This window comes from Scyliorhinus torazame, chromosome 24 (genome assembly GCF_047496885.1).
Source record: "Scyliorhinus torazame isolate Kashiwa2021f chromosome 24, sScyTor2.1, whole genome shotgun sequence".
Classification (NCBI taxonomy): domain Eukaryota; kingdom Metazoa; phylum Chordata; class Chondrichthyes; order Carcharhiniformes; family Scyliorhinidae; genus Scyliorhinus; species Scyliorhinus torazame.
Window position 1 is genome coordinate 8,030,457 of NC_092730.1, and position 24,657 is coordinate 8,055,113.

General features: G+C 49.0%; 1 protein-coding gene across 1 annotated transcript in view; it reads right to left on the reverse strand.

Annotated features, from left to right (window-relative positions):
* LOC140399864 (phospholipase A and acyltransferase 3-like) overlaps positions 1-23,808 on the reverse strand; it is a 55,538-nt gene extending 31,730 nt beyond the window's left edge. Inside the window, exons 1-2 of the mRNA XM_072489328.1 lie at positions 23,557-23,808; positions 18,209-18,442 (exon numbers count right to left, since the gene is read on the reverse strand). Of these exons, the coding sequence (XP_072345429.1) occupies positions 18,209-18,442; positions 23,557-23,583 (261 nt within the window). The 5' untranslated portion in view covers positions 23,584-23,808. The remainder of the gene's footprint in view (positions 1-18,208; positions 18,443-23,556) is intronic.
* Positions 23,809-24,657: the final 849 nt, after the last annotated feature.

Below are 24,657 nucleotides of genomic sequence, written 5' to 3' on the forward strand. Positions count from 1 at the left end.
GCCTCTATTTTCCCCTTGTGGGCCCTGATGGAGATCAGCTCTCCTCTGACCACCGCCTTTAGTGCTTCCCATACTACTCCCACTCGGACCTCCCCGTCGTCATTGGCCTCCAGGTACCTTTCGATACATCCCCGCACCCTTCCGCAGACTCCCTCATCCGCCAGTAATCCCACATCCAGTCGCCAGAGTGAACGCTGCTCCCTCTCCTCTCCTAGTTCCAGGTCCACCCAGTGTGGGGCATGATCCGAAACAGCTGTTGGTTGAGTACTCAGTTCCTTCCACCCTCGAGATCAGTGACCTTCCCAAAACAAAGAAATCTATCCGGGAGTACACCTTGTGAACATGGGAGAAGAAGATCTCTTTGGCCATCGGCCTAACAAATCGCCACGGATCCACTCCCCCCATTTGGTCCATAAACCCCCTAAGCACCTTGGCCGCTGCCGGCCTTCTTCCGGTCCTAGATCTAGATCTATCTAACCCTGGATCCAACACGGTGTTGAAGTCCCCCGCCCCCCCCCGCATTATCAGGTTTCCTACCTCCACGTCCGGGATACGTCCCAGCATCCGCTTCATAAATCCCGCATCATCCCAATTCGGGGCATATACGTTAACCAACACGACCTCCATTCCTTCCAGTCTGCCACTCACCATCACATATCTGCCTCCGCTGTCTGCTACAATGTTCCTAGCTTCGAATGACACCCGTTTCCCCACCAGTATGGCCACCCCTCTGTTCTTTGCATCCAACCCTGAGTGGAACACCTGTCCCACCCATCCTTTCCTTAACCTAACTTGGTCCGCCACCTTCAGGTGCGTCTCCTGAAGCATGGCCACGTCTGCCCTCAATCCTTTCAAGTGCGCGAACACTCGGGCCCTTTTAATCGGCCCATTTAGGCCTCTCACGTTCCACGTGATCAGCCGAACTGGGGGGCTGCCTGCCCCCCTCCCCTGTCGACTAGCCATCACCCTCTCTAGGCCAGTCCCACGTCCCGGTTCCGCGCACCCACCCGTTCCCCAGGCGGCGCATTCCCGCCCCGACCACCTTTTCTTTTACCAGTTCCTCTTCGATCTCTGCAGCAGCAACCCAGTTATCTCCCCCCCCCACCCCCCCCCCCCCCGCTAGATCCCCATCTAGCATGATTACTCCCCCCATATTGCTTCCGAAAGTCAGCTGACTTCAACTGACCCCGGCTTCTCCCGCTCTCTCCTTGACCCCCCCTGTGTGGGGAACTCCCATCTACCTTGCACCTATCTTCCCGCCATCATCTTTCTGGCGCGGGAACAAGAACAATAAGCCCCGTGTTCTCTAGAGCCGTCCCGCCCCCCGTGGCGCAGCTCCCTCTGCCGCCCCACTCCCATTCCCCATCCCCCGCCTATGTCTCTTCTTCCCCCCCACCGGCGCCCACATTTCTTAGTGCCCCCCCCTCCCCAATTTACATCTCTATATACATCAGCATTGTCGTTTCCCCTCCAACATCAGTCCCTCAGTTCTGATCCAGTTTCTCGTTTTTAATGAAGTTCCATGCTTCTTCCGCCGTTTTGAAGTAGTGATGCCTCTCCTGGTGCGTGACCCACAGTTGCGCCGGCTGCAACATCCCAAACTTCACCTTCTTGTGTAGCACCTCCTTGGCTCGATTAAAACTCACCCTCCTTCTCGCTACCTCCGCACTCCAATCCTCGTACACCCGTACCACCGCATTCTCCCATCTACTACTTCGTACCTTTTTGGCCCATCTCAGAACCACCTCTCTGTCATTGAAGCGATGGAATCGCACGATCGTCGCCCTAGGTGGTTCTCCCGCCTTTGGTCTCCTCGCAGGGACCCGATGGGCCCCTTCCACTTCCAAGGGGCCCGAGGGGGCCTCAGCTCCCATTAGTGAGCGTAGCATCGTGCTCACGTAAGCCCCGCCGTCCGCTCCTTCCACTCCCTCGGGGAGACCCAGGATCCGAAGGTTCTTTCTCCGTGATCTGTTTTCTAGGACTTCAATCCTTTCAATGCACTTTTTGTGGAGCGCCTCGTGCGTCTGCGTTTTGACCGCCAGGCCCAGGATCTCGTCCTCGTTGTCCGTCACCTTCTGCTCCATCACGCGGAGCTCCATCTCCTGGGTCTTTTGTGCCTCCTTAAGCCCCTCAATTGCTTGTAGCATCAGGGCCAGCACCTCCTTCTTAAGCAGCTCCACACACCGTCTCAAAAATTCGTCTTGGTCCGGCCCCCATGTTGCCTGGGCTCTCTCCGCCGCCATCTTGCTCCTTTTTCCTTCTGCCCCTGTCCTCGAGGATTCTTCGCGATCTTGCCGCAAAGATATTTTTCTTTTTCGTTGGGGGGGACTCCCTGTTGTCTCACCCCACACCGGGTTTCGTCCCGAAAAAATTCCCCGTTGGGGCTCTTAAAAGAGCCCGAAGGTCCGTTCGAGCTGAAACGTGCGGCTTAGCTGGTCATCGCCGCAGCCGGAAGTCCTTGGAGGGGATTATAAGAGACAAGATTTATAATCATCTAGATGGGAATAATATGATCAGGGATAGTCAGCATGGCTTTGTGAAGGGTAGGTCATGCCTCACAAACCTTATCGAGTTCTTTGAGAAGGTGACTGAACAGGTAGACGAGGGTAGAGCAGTTGATGTGTATATGGATTTCAGTAAAGCGTTTGATAAGGTTCCCCACGGTAGGCTCTTGCAGAAAATACGGAGGCTGGGGATTGAGGGTGATTTAGAGATGTGGATCAGAAATTGGCTAGCTGAAAGAAGACAGAGGGTGGTGGTTGATGGGAAATGTTCAGAATGGAGTTCAGTTACAAGTGGCGTACCACAAGGATCTGTTCTGGGGCCGTTGCTGTTTGTCATTTTTATAAATGACCTAGAGGAGGGCGCAGAAGGGTGGGTGAGTAAATTTGCAGACGACACTAAAGTCGGTGGTGTTGTCGACAGTGCGGAAGGATGTAGCAGGTTACAGAGGGACATAGATAAGCTGCAGAGCTGGGCTGAGAGGTGGCAAATGGAGATTAATGTAGAGAAGTGTGAGGTGATTCACTTTGGAAGGAATAACAGGAATGCGGAATATTTGGCTAATGGTAAAATTCTTGGAAGTGTGGATGAGCAGAGGGATCTAGGTGTCCATGTACATAGATCCCTGAAAGTTGCCACCCAGGTTGATAGTGTTGTGAAGAAGGCCTATGGAGTTTTGGCCTTTATTGGTAGAGGGATTGAGTTCCGGAGTCAGGAGGTCATGTTGCAGCTGTACAAAACTCTGGTACAGCTGCCTTTGGAGTATTGCGTACAGTTCTGGTCACCTCATTATAGGAAGGACGTGGAAGCTTTGGAACGGGTGCGGAGGAGATTTACCAGGATGTTGCCTGGTATGGAGGGAAAATCTTATGAGGAAAGGCTGATGGACTCGAGGTTGTTTTCGTTGGAGAGAAGAAGGTTAAGAGGAGATTTAATAGAGGCATACAAAATGATCAGGGGGTTAGATAGGGTGGACAGTGAGAGCCTTCTCCCGCGGATGGAAATGGCTAGCACGAGGGGACATAGCCTTAAACTGAGGGGTAATAGATATAGGACAGAGGTCAGAGGTAGGTTCTTTACGCAAAGAGTGGTGAGGCCGTGGAATGCCCTACCTGCTACAGTAGTGAACTCGCCAACATTGAGGGCATTTAAAAGTTTATTGGATAAACATATGGATGATAATGGCATAGTGTAGGTTAGGTGGCTTTTGTTTCGGTGCAACATCGTGGGCCGAAGGGCCTGTACTGCGCTGTATTCTATGTTCTATGTCTCCCTCATTGATTCCGTTTGCCAGCAGCATTGGCAACACCAGCAGCAGCATTGGCAACACCAGCAGCAGCATTGGCAGCACCAGCAGCAGCATTGGCAGCACCAGCAGCAGCATTGGCAACACCAGCAGCAGCATTGGCAACACCTGCAGCAACATTGGCCACACCTGCAGCAGCACTGGCAACACCTGCAGCAACTTTGGCAACACCAGCAGCAGCAGCATCACTAGCCACATGCAGAGCCACACGAGCAGCAGAACAGAAACCAACACCAGCAAGACAAGGAATCAATTGATGAACTCTCTCACCTCCTCCATCACCATGTCTACCATCTCCATCACAACCCCTATCTCCTCCATTGCCAAGCCTACCACCTACAACACCACTCCTACCTATATCACAACCCCTGCCGCCTTCCTCACGATGCCTACCTCTATCGCAATGCCTACCAACTCCATTACCACCTCCATCACCACACCCACCATGTCTACCACCTCCATCACATCCCCTACCTCCTCCATTGCCAAGCCTACCACCTACAACACCACTCCTACCTATATCACAATCCCTGCCACCTTCCCCACCACGCCTACCTCCTCTATTGCAATGCCTATCACCTCCATCACAACCCCTACCTCTTCTATCACCATTCCTACCACCTCCATCACAACCCCTACCACCTCTATCGCAATGCCTACCACCTCTATCACCGCACCTACCTCCTCTATCGCCATTCCTACCACCTCCATCACAACCACCACCTCCTCTATTGCCATTCCTACCACCTCCGATACCACGCCTACCACCTCCATCACCACGTCTACCTCCTCTATTGACATTCCTACCACCTCTATCACCACACCTACCTCCTCTATTGCCATTCCTACCACCTCTATCACCACGCTTACCTCCTCTATTGCCATTCCTACCACCTTTATCACCACGCTTACCTCCTCGATCACCATACCTACCACCTACATTCCCATGCCTACCACCTCCAACACCACATCTACCTCTATCACAACCCCTACCACCTCCATCACCACGCCTACCTCCTCGATCACCATGCCTACCACCTCCATCACCATGCCTACCACCTCCATCACCACACCTACCACCTGCATCACCATGCCTACCACCTGCATCACCATGCCTACCACCTCCATCACCATGCCTACCACCTCCATCACCACACCTACCACCTGCATCACCATGCCTACCACCTCCATCACCATGCCTACCACCTCCATCACCATGCCTACCACCTCCATCACCACACCTACCACCTGCATCACCATGCCTACCACCTGCATCACCATGCCTACCTCTATCGCAACCCCTAGCACCTCCATCGACATGCCTACCACCTCCATTACCATGCCTACCTCCTCCATCACCATGCCTATCACCACCCCTACCTCCTCCACCATAACCCCTACCTCCATTACCACCCGTGCCTCCTATACCACCGCCAATGCCGCCACCACCACGAACAGCTCCAAGGTCACGTTGGATTTCCTCACCCTGTGAAAAGAGATGGGTATCAGTTAGTGATGGAAACAGATTCATCAGTGAAGATGTTTTCAATGACTGTGATCCCATTTATTTCTCTATACACACACATACATAGTCTGAAACGTTAACTCTGTTTCTCCCTCCACAGATGCTGTCAGTCCTGCTGAGTATATCGAATAACCTGCTGACTGGGAGACCAATCGGATTCCTGTCCGTCAGTAATGAAATGAAATGAAAATGAAAATTGCTTATTGTCACAAGTAGGCTTCAAATTGAAGTTACTGTGAAAAGCCCCTAGTCGCCACATTCCGGCGCCTGTTCGGGGAGGCTGGTACTTGTGGATTATGGGATCTACTCTCCTGCAACATCCTAACTCTGCCGCAATGAAGCTCATCGACAAAGTCTTTACAGTTTACTGCTGTTGGTTTGGACTTGACTTTCTCTCCATCCTTTGCTTCAGCATTTTCCATCATCTGGTCAACAGCTAATGGTTTCCATCTTGTGTCCAAAGTGTTCTTGATGCAGTAACAATCATTTCCAACAACCTCAGAGAGAAGCTCTCTTTAATGTGTGGCAGCTACATTTACTGAAGACACAAAGACAGGTAGGAAAGTAAACTGAAGAAGACATAAGGAATCTGCAACGGGACGTAGCTAGATTAAGTGAGTGGGCAAATATTTGGCAAATGGGGTGTCATGTGGGGAAAATGTGAGCGTGTCCACTTTGACACGAAGAATGGAAAGTCAATAAATTTTTTAATACAGTGAAGACCTACCCAAAAAAGCTCTGTTGATCTTGTATTAAACCCACGTGCATCAGCAGTCTATTTCTTTTGTCCTATTAGTCTAAAGATCCAGCCAGTTTACAAAAAGAAATCTGGCGACGAGAAACGGATCAGAGAAGAAAATATATTTTCAGAAGAAAGAGAAAAGCCAGACTTTGACCAGCAAGGTAGAGTTCCATGTAGAAGAGTCATAGAATTTACAGTGCAGAAGGAGGCCATTCAGCCCATTGAGTCTGCACTGGCTCTTGGAAAGCCCACTCCTCCACCCTATCCCCATAACCCAGTAACCCCACCTAACCATTTTGGACACTAAGGGGCAATTGAACATGGCCAATCCACCTAACCTGCACATCTTTGCAGCTCGTGAGTAATATAAGACAGCTGATGAATGTGGTGATGAATCCGTTGAGAGCTCTGGTACTGGAGGTGGTGGTGTCCATGGACGCGGAGAAAACATTTGATCGGGTGGAGTGGCGGTACTTGTTCGAAGTTTTGGGAAGGTTTGGGTTTGGCCGAGATTTGTGACATGGATGCGGTTGCTGTATGTGGCGCCAAGAGCGAGGGTGAGGACGAATGATATGAGCTCACGAAGCTTTGACTTACACAGGGGTACGAGGCAGGGGTACCCGCTGTCGCCGCTGCAGTTTGCGCTGGCCACAGAGCCAATGGCAATGGTTCTCAGGTGGTTGGCAGAGTGGCAGGGGATAATGAGGGGACAGAGGGAGCATCGGGTGTCGCTCTATGCCGATGACCTCTTGCTGTATGTTTTGGATCCGTTGGAGAGTACGGGAAGGATTATGGGCCTGTTAGGGAGGTTTGGAGGGTTCACGGGATACAAGCTGAATGTAGGGAAAAGTGAGGTATTCCCGGTGAATGAGCTGGCACAGCGGGCTAATTTAAGGGGGATGCCATTTACGGTAGTGAGGGATAGGTTTAGTACTTGGGGATTCAGGTTGCGAGGGAATGGACGGGGCTTCATAAGTGGAACTTAACGAAGCTGGTGGAGGAGGCCAGGGAGAGTCTTAAGAGGTGGGAGAAACGTGGGTTTGAGCCGGGGGGGATGGATACAGGAGGTGGAGGGAAGTGGGACTGGTCAAGGTGAGGGATTTGTATTTGGAGGAAGGGTTCGCCAGTCTGGAGCAGCTAAGGGAGAGGATAGAGCTGCCGAGGGGCAGTGAGTTCAGGTACCTGCAGGTTAGGGACTTTGCACGAAAGATCTGGAAGGGGTTCCCTAGATTGCCGGGATACACCCTGCTGGAGCGACTGCTGCTTCCGGATGTGGAAGGGGAGGGAAGAATTGGGGATCTATATAAGTGGCTGGGGGAGCAGGGTGGTGAAGATCCAGGAGAAATGGGAAGCGAAGTTGGGAATGGAGATCAATTGGGGAGTATGGGGTGAGGCACTGCAAAGGGTAAAGGGGACCTCTTGTGCAAGGATGAGCCTGATACAGTTTAAGGTGGTGCACAGGGTGTATATGACTCGGGCGAGAATGAGTGGGTTCTTTCAGGGGGTAGCAGATGAGTGTGAGAGGTGTGGGCGGGGGCCAGCGAATCATGTGCACATGTTTTGGGGTTGTGAAAAATTGGGAAGATTCTGGGCGGGAGTGTTGGCGGTCTTAGCCAGGATAGTGAAGGAGGGAGTGGACCCGGACCCTTTGGTGACGATATTTGGGGTTTCAGAGAAGCCGGAGCTCATGGAGAGGAGGACGGATATCTTGGTCTTCGCCTCTCTGATTGCCCGCCGATGAATTTTGCTGGAGTGGCTGTCGGCATCGTCACCGGGGGTAGCAGCTTGGTTGAGTGACCTGTATGACTTCCTGCGGTTAGAGAAGATAAAGTATGAGTTAAGGGGCTCAGCAGAAGAGTTTTAGAAAAGATGGGGGATGTTTTTGACCGTGTTTGAGGAGCTGTTCGTCGCAGGGGGGTGGGGGGATGGGTGATGGGGAGGGGGGGTGAAAAAGAAAAATCTGTACAAACTGTATAGCTGATTGTTGGGAAGAATGTTTCCCGGGGTGTTTATTTGCTGTAACCTACTTTGATACAAGTTTGAATAAAATGCGTTTTAAGAGGATTGTTGGAGGAAACCGGAGCACCCGGAGGAAACCCACGCAGACACGGGGAGAGCGTGCAGACTCCGTACAGACAATGACCCAAGCCGGGAATCGAACCTGGGACCCTGGAGCTGTGAAGCAACTGTGCTAACCACTGTACTACCGTGTGAAGAGTGGAGCTGCTTCACCAGATCGATCGATCGTCAGATTAACAGAAGGTCTGAAATTGCACCTGGTGTTAGAACAGGTAAGGTTTGTGGGACAAAAATTCTAAATGATAATAATAATAATGAGGGGCTCGTACCAATTTTAAGATGGCAATCTGAGGAGTCAGGCCGCAGGGCTCACCATATGCAATACAGTAAGACACAGAGGTAGAGTGGGGCAGAGATCAAAGGATTCTCACAGCTTGCAATGCATCATAAAGCGATAACAAATTGTTGGTTCAACTTTTTTTTAGCTAGACCATTAATTTAAGGGAAGTGGGAAGACCATTCCGATACTGAAAAATATGGGGAAATTTGGGCACGATGGAATCATTTGATGAAGATTCAGAGAACTGGAGATAAAGATTCCATTTATGGGGCGGCATAGTGGTTAGCACTGCTGGCTTACAGCACCAGGGACCCGGGTTCAATTCCTGCCTTAGGTAACTGTCTGTTTAGAATACGGAGACGAGACCTGCCTCCTGTTCGCTCACCAGCTGCGAAAGCAGGCAGCCACGAGGGAAATAGCACAGGTTAGAGACAACAGAGGCAAACTAATAGCAGAGCCGGAAAAGGTCAACAAGGCATTCGAGACCTTCTACCGGGGGCTGTACACCTCCAAGCCCCCTCCGGTGACTTGGGGATGAAACAGTCCCTTGATGGACTGGACATGCCAGTTGCAGGGGAGGATAGGAAACAACGTCTGGAAGCACCATTAGAACTGGGAGGGGTCATGGAGAGCATCACCTTCATGTAGGCTGGGAATGAGCCGGGCGAGATAGATCCCCGGCAGAGTTCTACAAATAATTCATGACAGCACTGGCCCCACACTTGTGGGAGCTGTCATGCACACTCCCGGGGAAGCGTGCACCAACATGGTTGCACACAAGTTGGACATTCATGGAGTGGAACCCCTTCCTGTTAATGAAGGGCACTCCCTGGTGACGCGTGCAAGGCAACATGCGTGCCATCTATTAGCCCTTGGGCCTGTGGCATCCCGACAGAGTGGAAGATCCTGCTGCCTGGTCATCTTGTTGGGCTTGGTCCAGGTCAAAGGTTATATTGTCAGATGCTTGGGCAATCAGTGTGGCAGGGGGATGGGAACCAATGCAGGAAGTCGGAAGGTAGTAAAACAGGGACAGAAACAAAAGGCAGTAAGGGGGAAAGTGTAAGGCAGAGAAGCCATAGTCAAAAATCAAAAAGGGCGACAGTACAAGGTACAGTGGCTGAGGGGAGCTCAGTGAATAGGACCAGGAATACTAAAAGGAATAAAACGGGAAGTGAAAGCATTAATGGTAAGCGACGCGGCAGGTTGTTACATGAAGATATGGGTTCAACGACAAGGAAAATTAGGAGAAAAGTTAAGAGGAAATATAACTTAGGAGAGGTTACTGATCGAGGTGTTAAGATTCAAAACAGAGGTATAAAAGCCAACATAAGTGTCCTTTACCTGAATGCTCGTAATATTCGGAATAAGGTAAATGAGTTGATGGTGCAAATCATCGGCAATGACGATGATTTAGTGGCCATTACTGAAACATGGTTAAAGGATGGTCACGACTGGGAGTTAAATATCCGAGGGTATCAAACTATTCGGAAGGACAGAGTGGATGGTAAGGGTGGTGGTGTAGCTCTGTTATTTATGGATGACATCCGAGCAATAGTAAGGGATGACATCGGTGCTATGGAGGATAAGGTTGAATCCATTTGTGTGGAAATCAGGAATAGTAAGGCGAAAATGTCACTGATAGGAGTAGTCTATAGGCCACCAATTAGTAACATTATGGTGGAGCAGGCAATAAACAAAGAAATAACTGATGCATGTAGAAATGGTACAGCAGTTATCATGGGGGATTTTAATCTACATGTCGATTGGTTTAACCAGGTCGGTCAAGGCAGCCTTGAGGAGGAGTTTATAGAATGTATCCACGATAGTTTCCTAGAACAGTATGTAATGGAACCTATGAGGGAACAAGCGGTCCTAGATCTGGCCCTGTGTAATGAGACAGGATTTATTAATGATCTCATAGTTAGGGATCCTCTCGGAAGGAGCGATCACAATATGGTGGAATTTAAAATACAGATGGAGGTGAGAAGGTAAAATCAAACACTAGTGTTTTGTGCTTAAATAAAGGAGATTACAATGGGATGAGAGAAGAGCTAGCTAAGGTAGACTGGAAGCAAAGACTTTATGGTGAAACAGTTGCGGAACAGTGGAGAACCTGCCAAGCGATTTTTCACAGTGCTCAGCAAAGGTTCATACCAACAAAAAGGAAGGACGGTAGAAAGAGAGAAAATCGACCATGGATATCTAAGGAAATAAGGGAGAGTATCAAATTGAAGGAAAAAGCATACAAAGTGGCAAAGATTAGTGGGAGACTAGAGGACTGGGAAATCTTTAGGGGGCAACAGAAAGCTACTTAAAAAGCTATAAAGAAGAGTGAGATAGATTATGAGAGTAAACTTGCTCAGAATATAAAAACAGATAGAAAAAGTTTCTACAAATATATAAAACAAAAAAAGAGTGGCTACGGTAAATATTGGATGAGAAGGGAGATTTAATAATGGGAGATGAGGAAATGGCTGAGGAACTGAACAGGTTTTTTGGGTCGGTCTTCACAGTGGAAGACACAAATAACATGCCAGTGACTGATAGAAATGAGGCTATGACAGGTGAGGACCTTGAGATGATTGTTATCACTAAGGAGATAGTGATGGGCAAATTAATGGGGCTAAAGGTAGACAAGTCTCCTGGCCCTGATGGAATGCATCCCAGAGTGCTAAAAGAGATGGCATGGGAAATTGCAAATGCACTAGTGATAATTTACCAAAATTCACTAGACTCTGGGGTGGTCCCAGCGGATTGGAAATTAGCAAACGTGACACCACTGTTTAAAAAAGGAGGTAGGCAGAAAGCGGGTAATTATAGGCCAGTGAGCTTAACTTCGGTAGTAGGGAAGATGCTGGAATCTATCATCAAGGAAGAAATAGCGAGGCATCTGGATGGAAATTGTCCCATTGGGCAGACGCAGCATGGGTTCATAAAGGGCAGGTCGTGCCTAACTAATTTCGTGGAATGTTTTGAGGACATTACCAGTGCGGTAGATAACGGGGAACCAATGAATGTGGTATATCTGGATTTCCAGAAAGCCTTTGACAAGGCGCCACACAAAAGGTTGCTGCATAAGATAAAGATGCATGGCATTAAGGGGAAAGTGGTAGCATGGATAGAGGATTGGTTAATTAATAGAAAGTGAAGAGTGGGGATTAATGGGTGTTTCTCTGATTGGCAATCAGTAGCTAGTGGTATCCCTCAGGGATCAGTGTTGGGCCCACAATTGTTCACAATTTACATAGGTGATTTGGAGTTGGGGACCGAGGGCAATGTGTCCAAGTTTGCAGACGACACTAAGATGAGTGGTAAAGCAAAAAGTGCAGAGGATACCGGAAGTCTGCAGAGGGATTTGGATAGGCTAAGTGAATGGGCTAGGGTCTGGCAGATGAAATACAATGTTGACAAATGTGAGGTTATCCATTTTGGTAGGAATAACAACATAAGGGATTATTATTTAAATGATAAAATATTAAAACATGCTGCTGTGCAGAGAGACCTGGATGTGCTAGTGCATGAGTCGCAAAAAGTTGGTTTGCAGATGCAACAGGTGATTAAGAAGGCGAATGGAGTTTTGTCCTTCATTGCTAGAGGGATGGAGTTTAAGACTAGGGAGGTTATGCTGCAATTGTATACGGTGTTAGTGAGGTCACACCTGGTGTATTGTGTACAGTTTTGGTCTTCTTACCTGAAAAGGACGTACTGGTGCTGGAGGGTGTGCAGAGGAGATTCACTAGGTTAATCCCAGAGCTGAAGGGGTTGGATTACGAGGAGAGGTTGAGTAGACTGGGACAGTACTCGTTGGAATTTAGAAGGATGCGGGGGGGATCTTATAGAAACATTAAAAATTATGAAGGGAATAGACAGGATAGATGCGGGGAGGTTGTTTCCACTGGCGGGTAAAAGCAGAACTAGGGGGCATAGCCTCAAAATAAGGGGAAGTAGATTTAGGACTGAGTTTAGGAGGAACTTCTTCACCCAAAGGGTTGTGAATCTCTGGAATTTTAAAGAAAAAGATAGATACCTTTCTAAAGAATAAAGGGATTAAGGGTTATGGTGTATGGGCCGGAGAGTGGAGCTGAGTCCACAAAAGATCAGCCATGATCTCATTGAATGGTGGAGCAGGCTCGAGGGGCCAGATGGCCTACTCCTAGTTCTTATGTTATGTTCCTATGTAACCCCCTCCAGGGACACATTATCTTTCCCCAAAATTCTCCCATAGATCGCCAAGATGACCCCCCACTCCAGCCCCATCACCGACAATACCCCCTCCAACAACGAGGAGAGAGGTACCACCAGAAAGGTGCCTGAAAACCCTCCCCCACAAGATCCCAGACTTCTCCCCCAGCTCCTCCAGACTCGCAAACCGCCCTTCTAAAAACAGGTCCTTCATTGCTTCACCCCTCGCTCCTCCCATCCCCGAAACCTAGAATCCATCCTTGCCGGTTCAAACCCATGGTTCCTTTGATCGGCATCAACTTTGACCCTGCCCGAAACCTGAAATGCTGCCAAAATTGCCGTCATATTTTCAGCATGGCCACCACAGCCGGACTCCCGTAGTACCTCCCTGGAGCAAATGAGAGTGACGCCATTGCCAGTGCCCACGACCCCTTGCAAGAACCTGGCTCTATCCTCACCTACAAAGCCCCCGACTCCCTGCTTCAACCCCGCATCTTCTCCGCATTTGCCTCCCAATAATAGTAGAACAGGTTTGGAAGAGCCAATCCTCCCCGACTGCTGCCCTCTCTGAAGCACCGTCCTAATCTCGCCACCTTCCCTGCCCACACAAATGATGAGACCAATCTGTCCACTCCGATAAAAAACGATTTCGGCAAAATGACCGATAGGTACTGAAATAAAAACCGCAGCAAAATATTCATCTTAACCTCTTGCAACCGGCCTACCAAAGAGAGGGGAAGGTTTTCCCACCTCAGGAAATCCGCTTTGAGTCAGCCCGCCAGACTGGTAAAGTTCAACTTGCGGACCGGAGCCCAGTCCCACAACACCTGCCCTCCCAGATACCTAAAGTGGCAAAGCCCCCACCCCAACTCCCGCCCCTGGAGAAGACATCACCCTGGCGGGAAGGAGTAGGGAAAATCCCAAGGCGTTCTACACTTATGTGAGAAATAAGAGGATGATCAGAATGAGATTAGGGCCAATGAGGGATAGTGGAGGGAACTTGTGCCTAGAGTCTGAGGAGATGGGGGAGGCCCTAAATGAATATTTTGCTTCAGTATTCACGAGAGAGAGGGACCTTGTTGCTCATGAGAACAGTGTGAACTAGGTTAATAGACTCGAACAGGTTGATATTAAGAAGGAGGATGTGCTGGACATTTTGAAAAGCATCAGGATAGATAAGTCTCCTGGGCCTGACGGAATATACCCAAGGTTACTACGGGAAACGAGGCAGGAGATTGCTGCGACGTTGGCGATGATCTTTGCGTCCTCACTCTCCACTGGAGTAGTACCGGACGATTGGAGGGAGGCGAATGTTGTTCCCCTATTCAAGAAAGGGAATAGGGAAATCCCTGGGAATTACATACCCAAAAGTCTTACATCTGTGGTGAGCAAAATATTGGAAAGGAGTTCCGAGAGATAGGATTTATGATTATTTAGAAAAACATTGTTTGATTAAAGATAGTCACCTTGGCTTTGTGAGGGGCAGGACATGCCTCACAAGCCTCATTGAATTCTTTGAGGATGTGACGAGACACATTGATGAAGGTTGGGCAGTGGATGTGGTGTATATGGATTTCAGTAAGGCATTTGATAAGGTTCCCCATGGTAGGCTCATTCAGAAAGTTAGGGGGCACGGGATACAGGGGAATTTGGCTGTCTGGATACAGAATTGGCTGGCCGAAAGAAGACAGCGAGTGGTAGTGGATGGAAAGTATTCCGCCTGGAGGTCGGTGACCAGTGGTGTCCCGCAAGGATCTGTTCTGGGACCTCTGCTCTTTGTGGTTTTTATAAATGACTTGGATGAGGAAGTGGAAGGGTGGGTTAGTAAGTTTGCCGATGACACGAAGGTTGGGGGAGTTGTAGACAGTGTCGAGGGCTGTTGCAGGTTACAACAGGACATTGACAGGATGCAGAGCCTGGCTGAGAAGTGGCAGATGGAGTTCAACCTTGATAAATGTGAAGTGATTCATTTTGGAAGGTCGAATTTGAATGCTGAATACAGGGTTAAAGGCAGGATTCTTGGAAGTGTGGAGGAACAGAGGGATCTTGGGGTCCACGTATATAGATCTCTCAGGTTGCCACCCAGGTTGATAGGTTGTTAAGAAGGCGCACGGTGTGTTGGCTTTCATTAACAGGGTGATTGAGTTTAAGAGCCGCGAGGTTTTGCTGCAGCTTTATAAAACCCTGGTTAGACCACACTTGGAATATTGTGTCCAGTTCTGGTCGCCTCATTATCGGAAGGATGTGGATGCTTTGGAGAGGGTGCAGAGGAGATTTACCAGGTTGCTGCCTGGACTGGAGGGCATGTCATATGAAGAAAGGTTGAGGGAGCCAGGGCTTTTCTCACTGGAGCGAAGAAGGCAGAGAGGTGACTTGATAGAGGTGTACAAGGTGATGAGAGGCATGGATAGAGTGGATAGCCAGAGACTTTTCCCCAGGGCGGAAATGGCTGTCACGAGGGGACATCATTTGAAGGTGATTGGAGGAAGTTACAGGGGAGATGTCAGAGGTTCTTTACACAGAGAGTGGTGCGTGTGTGGAATGCACTGCCAGCAGAGGTGGTGGAGTCAGAGTCATTAGGGACATTTAAGCGACTCTTGGACAGGCACATGGACAGCAGTAAATTGAAGGGGTGTAGGTTAGATTGACCTTAGATTAGGATAAATGGTCGGCACAACATCGTGGGCCCAAGGGCCTGGACTGTGCTGTACTGTTCTATGTTCTAAAACACTAATTTTCCCCCAAATTTAATTTGTAACCTGAAAAAGCCCCAAATCTCCTCAGCAGTCCCATTATATCCGTCACTGAAGAGCCCGGGTTGGAGATACACAGCAACAGATCATCCACAGACAGAGATGTCTTATGCAGCAAGCGGCTGGCCTCCCCCCCCCCCCCCCCATACTCATACACGGCCCCCCTCGCCTGCCACAACTGCCGAACTGCCTTTCCTATGGAAAGCAGGTCAAACCTCGCCTGTAACTCCTTCCTCCTCACTAGAAGAGCTGGAGTTGGATCCTCCGCATACCTCCCATCCACCTCCAAAATTTCCTCTCCCAGCCGCTGCCGCTCCTCTTAACTCCCTGTCCACCTGAGCCTTAAACAAGATAACCTTGCCTCTCACTACTGCTGTCAACGCTTCCCATACCACTGACGGCAAAATCTCCCCATTCCTATTAAACCCTATGTAGTCCTCAATCACCATTTTGGCACAAACTTTTGAGTCCGCCAACAACCCCACATCCAGCCTCCAGGCAGGCCTCTGTACCGACCCCTTCTCCAGGACCACATCCACCCAATGTGGAGCACGGCCCGAGAAAACAATCGTCGATTATTCTGCCTTTCTCACCCCAACCAACAGCGCCTTCCCCATGACAAAAACGTCAATCGTTGAATACACATTGCACACTGGGGAATGAACGAGCGTTCCCTATCCCGAAGTTGCAAAAACCTCCACGGGTCTGCTCCTCCCATCTCCCTCATAAACCCAGCCATTACCTTCGCACCTTCCACCCTGCATGGGGTCAGCGAACGCGGCTTGGACCTATCCGACTTGGGATTCAGCACTGCATTCAAGTGCTGTATTAACTGGTGCATATCCAAATTCGGTGTGGCAGCCAACATTTCATAAATCCTATGTTGTCCCAATACAGGGTGTATATGCCAACCTGTTATGGGCCAGGGTTTAGAGAACCCCAAAGTATATCATGGAGTTCACCTGACCCACAACATTTACTAGATTGTGGTATGGGGAGCACACGGCCCACTCTACAGGTGTGGGACAGCAGAAATGGAAAAGTATTTTTGAAAGCAAAACAATGTTTATTCCGTGAACTCTTAAGTTCATCTTTTTAAAACACAGTGAACATCTTAGCAACCATTAATTCAAATACAATCCCCAAAGACTACAACACTAAGTAATCCTTAATAACTTCCCAAACAACATCCAGAAGAACAAAGAAACACCTTTTAACAGAAGCACTGTGTGCAATTCTGGTCACCACATTATAGGAAGGATGTGATTGGACTGGAGGGGGTGCAGAGAAGCACTACTGAGAACATTTATAATTCTGAATTCACAAATGATCAATGGATAGTCTTTTCATGGCAGAGAGATCAACAGTGCACCTGCTCTGTCTGGCTTCAGCTCCAACACTGAAACGAAACCAAAAAAACACAGACACGCCCAAGCTTTTCTCAAAGTGAAACTAAAAAAACGGAGCCAGAGCTCAGCTCCACCCACACTCTGACATCACTGCAGTGACATGAGCAGCCAAACATTCCTTAAAGTGACATCCTCATGGCACAACCAGCACCACCAACCTCCCCTCAAAGCATTGATATTATTGTTGCGTTCCTACTCCCCCGCTGGTCAGCCACTACCTTCCCCATCTGGAACCTCACCCTATTACCGACCAATAGCTCAACCCCCTGCCCCTCCCCGGGCCCTACTATCAAAGTCCGAATGGAACACCTGACTCACCCACCCCTTCCGAAGCCTCACTTGGTCCTTCACCCTCAGATGGGTCTCTTGCAAGGGCACCATGTCGGCTTTCAAGCTCTTTAAATGCAAGAAGACGCTAGCTCGCTTTACCTGTCCCCAGCCACCGCATGTTCCACATCACCAGCCGGATCGGGGGTCTTTCAACTCCTCGCCCCTCTTATCCGCTACTCCTGGCTCCGCTCGACAGGTGGGATTCATCCCTACCCCTATGTCAGCGACAATCCCCTCCTCCCCTTCCCAGAAACTCCCCAGCAACTTCCTCTTGACATCATCAGTATCATCCCCATCCCCCCACCATTCACACCTCCCAGGCCCATTGAAACCTGTCCATACAGGGGTTCCAATGACCTCGGTCCCTCCCTCCACCGCGCTCCCGTTCACCAGCCAACTTACGTTTGCTGGCATGGTGGCCCCCTGCCAGAGCCCCATCCCCCACATAGAGAAAACCAACACCAAAGCCCCCCACAACCAAACCTTTCAAACTCCTAACACAGGGGCAGCACGGTGGCACAGTAGTTAGCACTGCTGCCTCACGTCGCCGAGGCCCCAGGTTCGATCCCGGCTCTGGGTCACTGTCCGTGTGGAGTTTGCACATTCTCCCCGTGTCTGCGTGGGTTTCGCCCCCACAACCCAAAGATGTGCCGGGCAGGTGGATTGGCCACGCTAAATTGCCCCTTAGTTGGAAAAAATGAATTGGGGACTCTAAATTTATTTTTAAAAACTCCTAACACAGTAATTCCTCAAACCCAAGAGAAACAGACCCCAACCAATTGGTTCACTCCCGCGCATGCGCCGCCCGGCAATGTCATTTCTGCGTCAGCAGGCGGGGCACCAAAGGCCTTTCCCGCCAGCTGGCGGGGCGTAAATCAGTCCGGCGCGGGCCTAGCCCCTCAAGGTTAGGGCTCGGCCGCTCAAGGGGCAGAGGATTCCTCACCTTTGGGGCAGCGCGATGCCGATCTGATTCGCGACGTTTCTGGCGCCGGTCAGCGGACATCGCGCCGATTGCGGAGAATCCCGCCCCAGGTTCATACTTTTATTCTGTCAATAGAAAAGATCATTGAATCTAAGTAGAAAAGTTTAATCCCCCTTACCTGAAATAAAGTCAGTGACATATCCATCTCCCGTCGGCGGGGTGAAACAGAAATGTGGCACGGCAGGACGGAGAATCTAGCTCCTGGTCTCAGAACGGTGTCACACCCTCCTTCCAGTGGTGACACTGCACCACCTCCACTGGTGAAATGTTGTAATTGCAGCGTGACGTTTACATCGGCAGTCTCCATTGGAAATAATGGATAATGGGCAGACTTCAGGTTCATACTTTTATTCTGTCAATAGAAAAGATCATTGAATCTAAGTAGAAAAGTTTAATCCCCCTTACCTGAAATAAAGTCAGTGCCATATCCATCTCCGACATAGATGGTCCAGTCTTTAAATGCATGATGGGATATTTCAATCAAATCTCCAGGATCAGGGAGAGGATTTGGTTGGAAAGAAAATAGTTTTGACATTAGATGTCAGTACAGCTATTTGAAAGTGCATTTATTTACAGATCTTTGGGTTGTAGTGGTTAAGGTGCAGATTAACAATAGAACTAATGACTTAATCGCCTCAATCTCCGATATTCGAGGAAATACAAGGTCAGTCTGTGCAACTTGTTCTTGTGCATTAATCCTTTTGGGCACTGGTGTAATTCTGGTGACTTAGCACTCGCCCCTCGACGGTCAATATATCCTTCCTGAATTGCAGTGCCCAAAACTGAAGGCAGTTACCCCGAAGGGGGATCTGAACACATCTCTGGATCATGTGTAATGTAAAGTCCACTCCTTTGTATTCCACTCTCATTGTTTCAATGGCCAACAATTAAGCTGGGCTTTGGTGAGATCACACCTGATGTGCAGTTTGGACTTGCTTCGCTAATGGACCTGCCTTAGAGAGAGAGGCAGTGAACGTTCACTAGATTGATACTGGAGTTTAGAGGGCTGTATTATGAGGAGAGGTTAAGGCCTGTAAAATGTTGTGGGTTCGCTGAATCACTGACAACAAGGACTTCCAACGAAGGTAGTTTATTCCTGAAGTCAGCAGCTCTACACAACATTTGTGCTCTTCCCAATGTCCTGGGGATAACCTCTGTGCTGCCGTCTGTAACCTCTTTTTGTCGCTGTGTCATCACGTTGTCACGTGACCACTCGGCCTACCGCTTCTCTGTTTAGTTGGGGCACCCTGTGGCATGGGATGTAATGGATTAAGCTGTAGCAACTGGTGCATAGCCCATCACAGCTCCTTCTCTCTCCCCTGTCCCCCTCCCCTCCCCCGCTCTTCTATGCCCCCTCCCCTCCCCCTCGCTATCTCCCCCTACCCTCCCTCTCCATCTTCCCCTCCCCCTCTCCATCTCCCCACTCCACCTCGGCACTCGTCCCCCTCCCCCTACTCCCCCTCCCCACTCCCCCTCTCCATCTCCCCCTCATCTCCCCACACCCCCTTGGCACTCTTCCCCCTTCCCCTCTCCATCTCCCCCTCCCCCTCGACACTCTTCCCCCTCTCCATCTCCCCCTCATCTCCCCACACCCTCTCGGCACTCTTCCCCCTCCCCCTCTCCATCTCCCCCTCCCCACTCCCCCTCAACACTCTTCCCCCTCCCCTCTCCATCTCCCCACTCCACCTCGGCACTCGTCCCCCTCCCCCTCTCCATCTCCCCCCACCCCATCTCCCCCCACCCCCTCGGCACTCTTCCCCCTCCCCCTCTCCATCTCCCCCTCGCCACTCCCCCCCCCCCTGCTTTCCAGCTTCTCCCCATTAGGAACAATGACACCTCATATTGATGTGGAACACTGTGAGGAAGTGACTGGGAGGGAGAGTGGGATCAGAAGGGACAGTCCAGGAAGGACAGAATGAATTAGAAAAAGGTGGGTGAGTGAACAGAACGATGGTGGATGAAATTGAAGATGGAGACGTGGAAAGTGTTCCCACAGGAAGGTCAATGACCCGAGAGTCCAGGGTGAAACATAGAATCAGAGATTTACAGCAGGAAACGAGGCCATTCAGCCCAGCGTCTCTGTGCTGGGCATCACGGAGCAATCCAGCCGATTCTCACCTCCAGCTCCTGGACCTGGTATTTGTGAAATGTAATGAGTGTTTCTGCCTCTATCACCCTTTCACACAGTGAGTTCCAAACCCTCACCCCCCTCAGGGGGAGGCATATCTCCTCTAAACCTCCTCCCTCTTACCCTAAACTCATACTGAAACTGAAATAGATCCTGGAGTCTCAAAATCCCAAAGCTAAATCAAGGCAGGAAATTAAATTGAAATGTGTGTTCCCATTTACTCCATCTATTTCTGTTTTAATAAGTGAATGGGCTCTGGGATATTGCATTAACAATGATATTTATAGAGTTAAACACCCGGGTCCTTTGTCATTTATATATTCAGCACATTGTGAAATTTCCAGGACTTGGTTTGCAATAAGTAATGGAAGAGGTTAATTGCTGTAAGTTTCGTTTTCCCATAAACAGATAAAGTTTCGTTTCCCTCCAGCAAGAGGAGGAACTATTTTTAGACAACGACCTAGGAATTGCCCACGGTTAAACAGAGTTTCTGCAATAGTGGGAGATCAACGGAAAAGATATTTAAAACAAATGAGCATAATGCAAAGCTGGGTGTTGTTTGCACTTAACTTTGCTTCATTAAGATGCCTGTTGAAAAGCAGAAGTTAGTTAGTGTGTGGAAGTCGGATAAAAGTTTCTATTGCCAATTTAGACTGGATTGCTATTATGTACAATTATTAATATGCTTTATGAATCACAGAATTAGGGCAACACGGTGGCACAGTGGTTAGCACTGCTGCCTCACGGCACCGAGGTCCCAGGTTTAATCCTGGCTCCGGGTCACTGTCTCTGTGGAGTTTGCATATTCTCCCCGTGTTTGTGTGGGTTTTGCCCCCACAACCCAAAAAGATGTGCAGGGTAGGTGGATTGGCCACGCTAAATTGCCCCTTAATTGGAAAAAATGAATTGGGTACTGTAATTTTTTTTCCAAATGAATCCCAGAATAATACAGCACAGAAGCGGCCCATTGAGTCTGCACCGACACATGAAAGGCCCTGACCTCTCTACCTAATCCTACTCCCATTGGCCAGCCCTTGGCCCAGACCCTCGAATGTTAAGACATGCCAAGTGCTCACCCAAGTACTTTTTAAAGGATGTGAGGCAACCCGCCTCTATCACCCTCCCAGGCAGCGCGTTCCAGACCATCACCACCCTCCCAGGCAGCGCGTTCCAGACCATCACCACCCTCCCAGGCAGCGTGTTCCAGACCATCACCACCCTCTGGGTAAAAATGTTTTTCCTCAAATCCCCCATGAACCTCCTGCCCCTAACCTTGAACTTGTGACCCTTCAACTAAGGGGAACAGCTGCTCCCTATCCACCCTGTCCATGCCCCTCGTAATCTTGTCCACCTCGATCAGGTCGTCCCTCAGTCTTCTCTGCTCCAGAGAAAATAACCCGAGCCTATCCAATCTCTCTTTATAACTTAAATGTTCCATCCAAGGCAACATCCTGGTGAATCTCTTCTGCACCCCCTCCAGTGCAATCACATCCTTCCTGTAATGTGGCGACCAGAATTGCACACAGTACTCCCGCTGTGGCCTCACCAAAGTTCTATACAACTCCAACAGGACCTCCCTGCTTTTGTAATCCATGCCTCGATTGATAAAGGCAAGTGTCCCATGAGCCTTTTTCACCTCCCTATTAACCTGCCCTTCTGCCTTCAGAGATTTATGGACAAACACGCCAAGCTCCCTCTGTTCCTCGGAACGTCCCAGTGTCAGGCCGTTCATTGAATATTTCCTTGTTAAACTGCTGCTTCCAAAATGTATCAGCTCGGACTTTTCAGGGTTAAATTCCATCTGCCACTTTTCTGCCCATTTGACCACCCCGTCTGTATCTTCCTGTAGCCCGGGACTCTCAGCCTCACTGTTAACCACCCGGCCAATCTTTGTGTCATCCGCAAACTTACTGATCCCCCCCCCCCCCCCCCCCCCCCCCCACATAGTCATCTATGTTGTTTATATAAATGATGAATAATAGGGGGCCCAGCACAGATCCCTGTGGTATGACACTGGACAATGACTTCCAGTCACTAAAGCAGACGTCTGTCATCACCGTTCTTGTCTCCTGCAGCTCAGCCAATTTTGAATCCACCTTTCGAACAGCAGAAATGAATAGTAACAGACCAGCTGGAAAAATGGAGCCCCTGAGATCAGTCCAGAGATGAGATGGGCGGCATGGTCGCACAGTGGTTAGCACTGTTGCTTCATAGCGCCAGGGTCCTGGGTTCGATTCCCGGCTTGGGTCACTGTCTGTGCGGAGTCTGCACGTTCTCCCTGTGACTGCGTGGGTTTCCTCCGGGTGCTCCGGTTTCCTCCCACAAGTCCAGAAAGACGTGCTTGTTAGGTGAATTGGACATTCTGAATTCTCCCTCTGTGTACCCGAACAGGTGCCGGAATGTGGCGACTAGGGGCTTTTCACAGTAACTTCATTGCAGCGTTAATGTAAGCCTACGTGTGACACTAATAAAGATTATTATTATTAGATGGAAGGGAGTTTTCAGACCAGTCACGCGAAAGAACCGAGGGTAAGATAAGAAAAGGCGGAAGTTGGTCTGATTGATCAAGGACAGAGGATATGCGCAAAGGCTCAAGAAGCTAATGGGCGGTGGATAACGCTGAAAGTTGCTTTTAGGCAATGTACTCAACTTTTTATTGGGTATTTCCAAATAAAGAAATCTTTCCTGGCAATAAGGTCTTACCAATGCTTCACCCCTAAAAAAGAGTATGAAATAAGAAACTTGGGAATGTCTCAGTGGCAGTTAGCTTGTGGAGAAGAATTTGCAGGTCTCCAGCCCAACAATCCAGAATAATTTAGAAGAGTGGGCGCAGCAAGAAGGGATGTGGATGAAATAAAGAGCTGTCTGAACACGCCTGCTGTCCTGATTAAACACTGATTAAACTCAACACGACCACCATATTGGCTTGTCAATCCTGATTGATTTACTAATTGGTAATGTCATGAAATGCAAACATTTTTTTTTAAATTAAAATTTTTTAGAGTACACAATTCATTTTTTCCAATTAAGGGCAATTTAACGTGGCCAACCCACCTACCCTGCACACCTTTGGGTTGTGGGGGCGAAACCCACGCAGACATGGGGAGAATGTGCAAACTCCACATGGACAGTGACCCAGAGCCGGATCGAACCTGGGACCTCAGCGCCGTGAGACTGCAGTGCTAACCACTGTGCCACCGTGTTGCCCTCTGATATGCAAACATGCAACCAAGGAACACTCAGAATAGGACACAACCAATGGACAGTCAGGACATTCAGAGGTGGCATCACCACAAGGGGGCATGACATAAACACTATAAAAAGGATGAGGCACTCACTCCGTGTCTCTTTCCACAGACAGACATCTCGAGAGTTAGACAGGGTTCATCAGCAGCATCACACCCCAGCACGTGGCTTAGAGCAAGCTGGTACAGTTAGCCTGAGTTACTGCAGTTAGATTGGCAGAGAGTCAAACTCATTTGAGAACCGTGTTAATAGTTCAATAAACACGTTGAACTAATTTCAGAGTCTGGAGCATCCTTTAGTTAAGACTGCATCAAGTAGCAGCCTGGGTTATCCGAAGCAGCATAACACAACAGGTAACATCTACAAATTGAAAAGATTAAAATCAGTACACCTGTATGGAGATGTTATCAATATGAAGACTGTTGGACAAAAAAACCTGGAATTAAAGGCATTAGAACTGGAAAAGAGCAAAAATGTGCAGGATCAACTTACTTGTTGAAGATCAGTTTTTGTTTATTGAGAGCAAGTGTTAGGCAGCGGTAAACAATCTCTCACCCTCGGAGTTTCACAAACACTTCCGGACTGTATCGGCCATATTGTGTGTTCTCTGCACCAATCGTTGACGATCTATATTTACATCGATATTTATGTTTGTTGTCTGAATTGATGTCACTATCAAAACGCTGAAATCGATCTCACTTTCTCTCAGGACAGCCAGGTTCTTGTAGCTAAACATTTGCATAAAGACCTGTTGATCATTCCTCTCCCATTCCAGGTTAGCACCTGTTTATGTTCCTGACTTCCTGCTGCTGGATTTTCTCATCTGAGAACAACAACTCCACTGTACAGGTGCGATGGGAAAGGGTTTGCATTTATTTTATTTAAAAAAAATATATATTTTATTAAAAGTTTTCAAACAAACATTTTTCCGTTTTTACAACTCAACAAGGGATTATACATTAACTGGTAAATAACATTATTTAAATAATATAGTGAACTAACAACAAAAACTAAAAAGAAAAACACATAGCAAAAACACAGAATAGTGCTCCCCCCTGGGTTGCTGCTGCTGTCATTTCTATCTTTACTTTTCCTTATCGTTCCGCGAGATAGTCAAGGAACGGTTGCCACCGCCTGGAGAACCCCTGAGCCGATCCTCTCAACGCAAATTTTATTCGTTCCAATCTGATGAA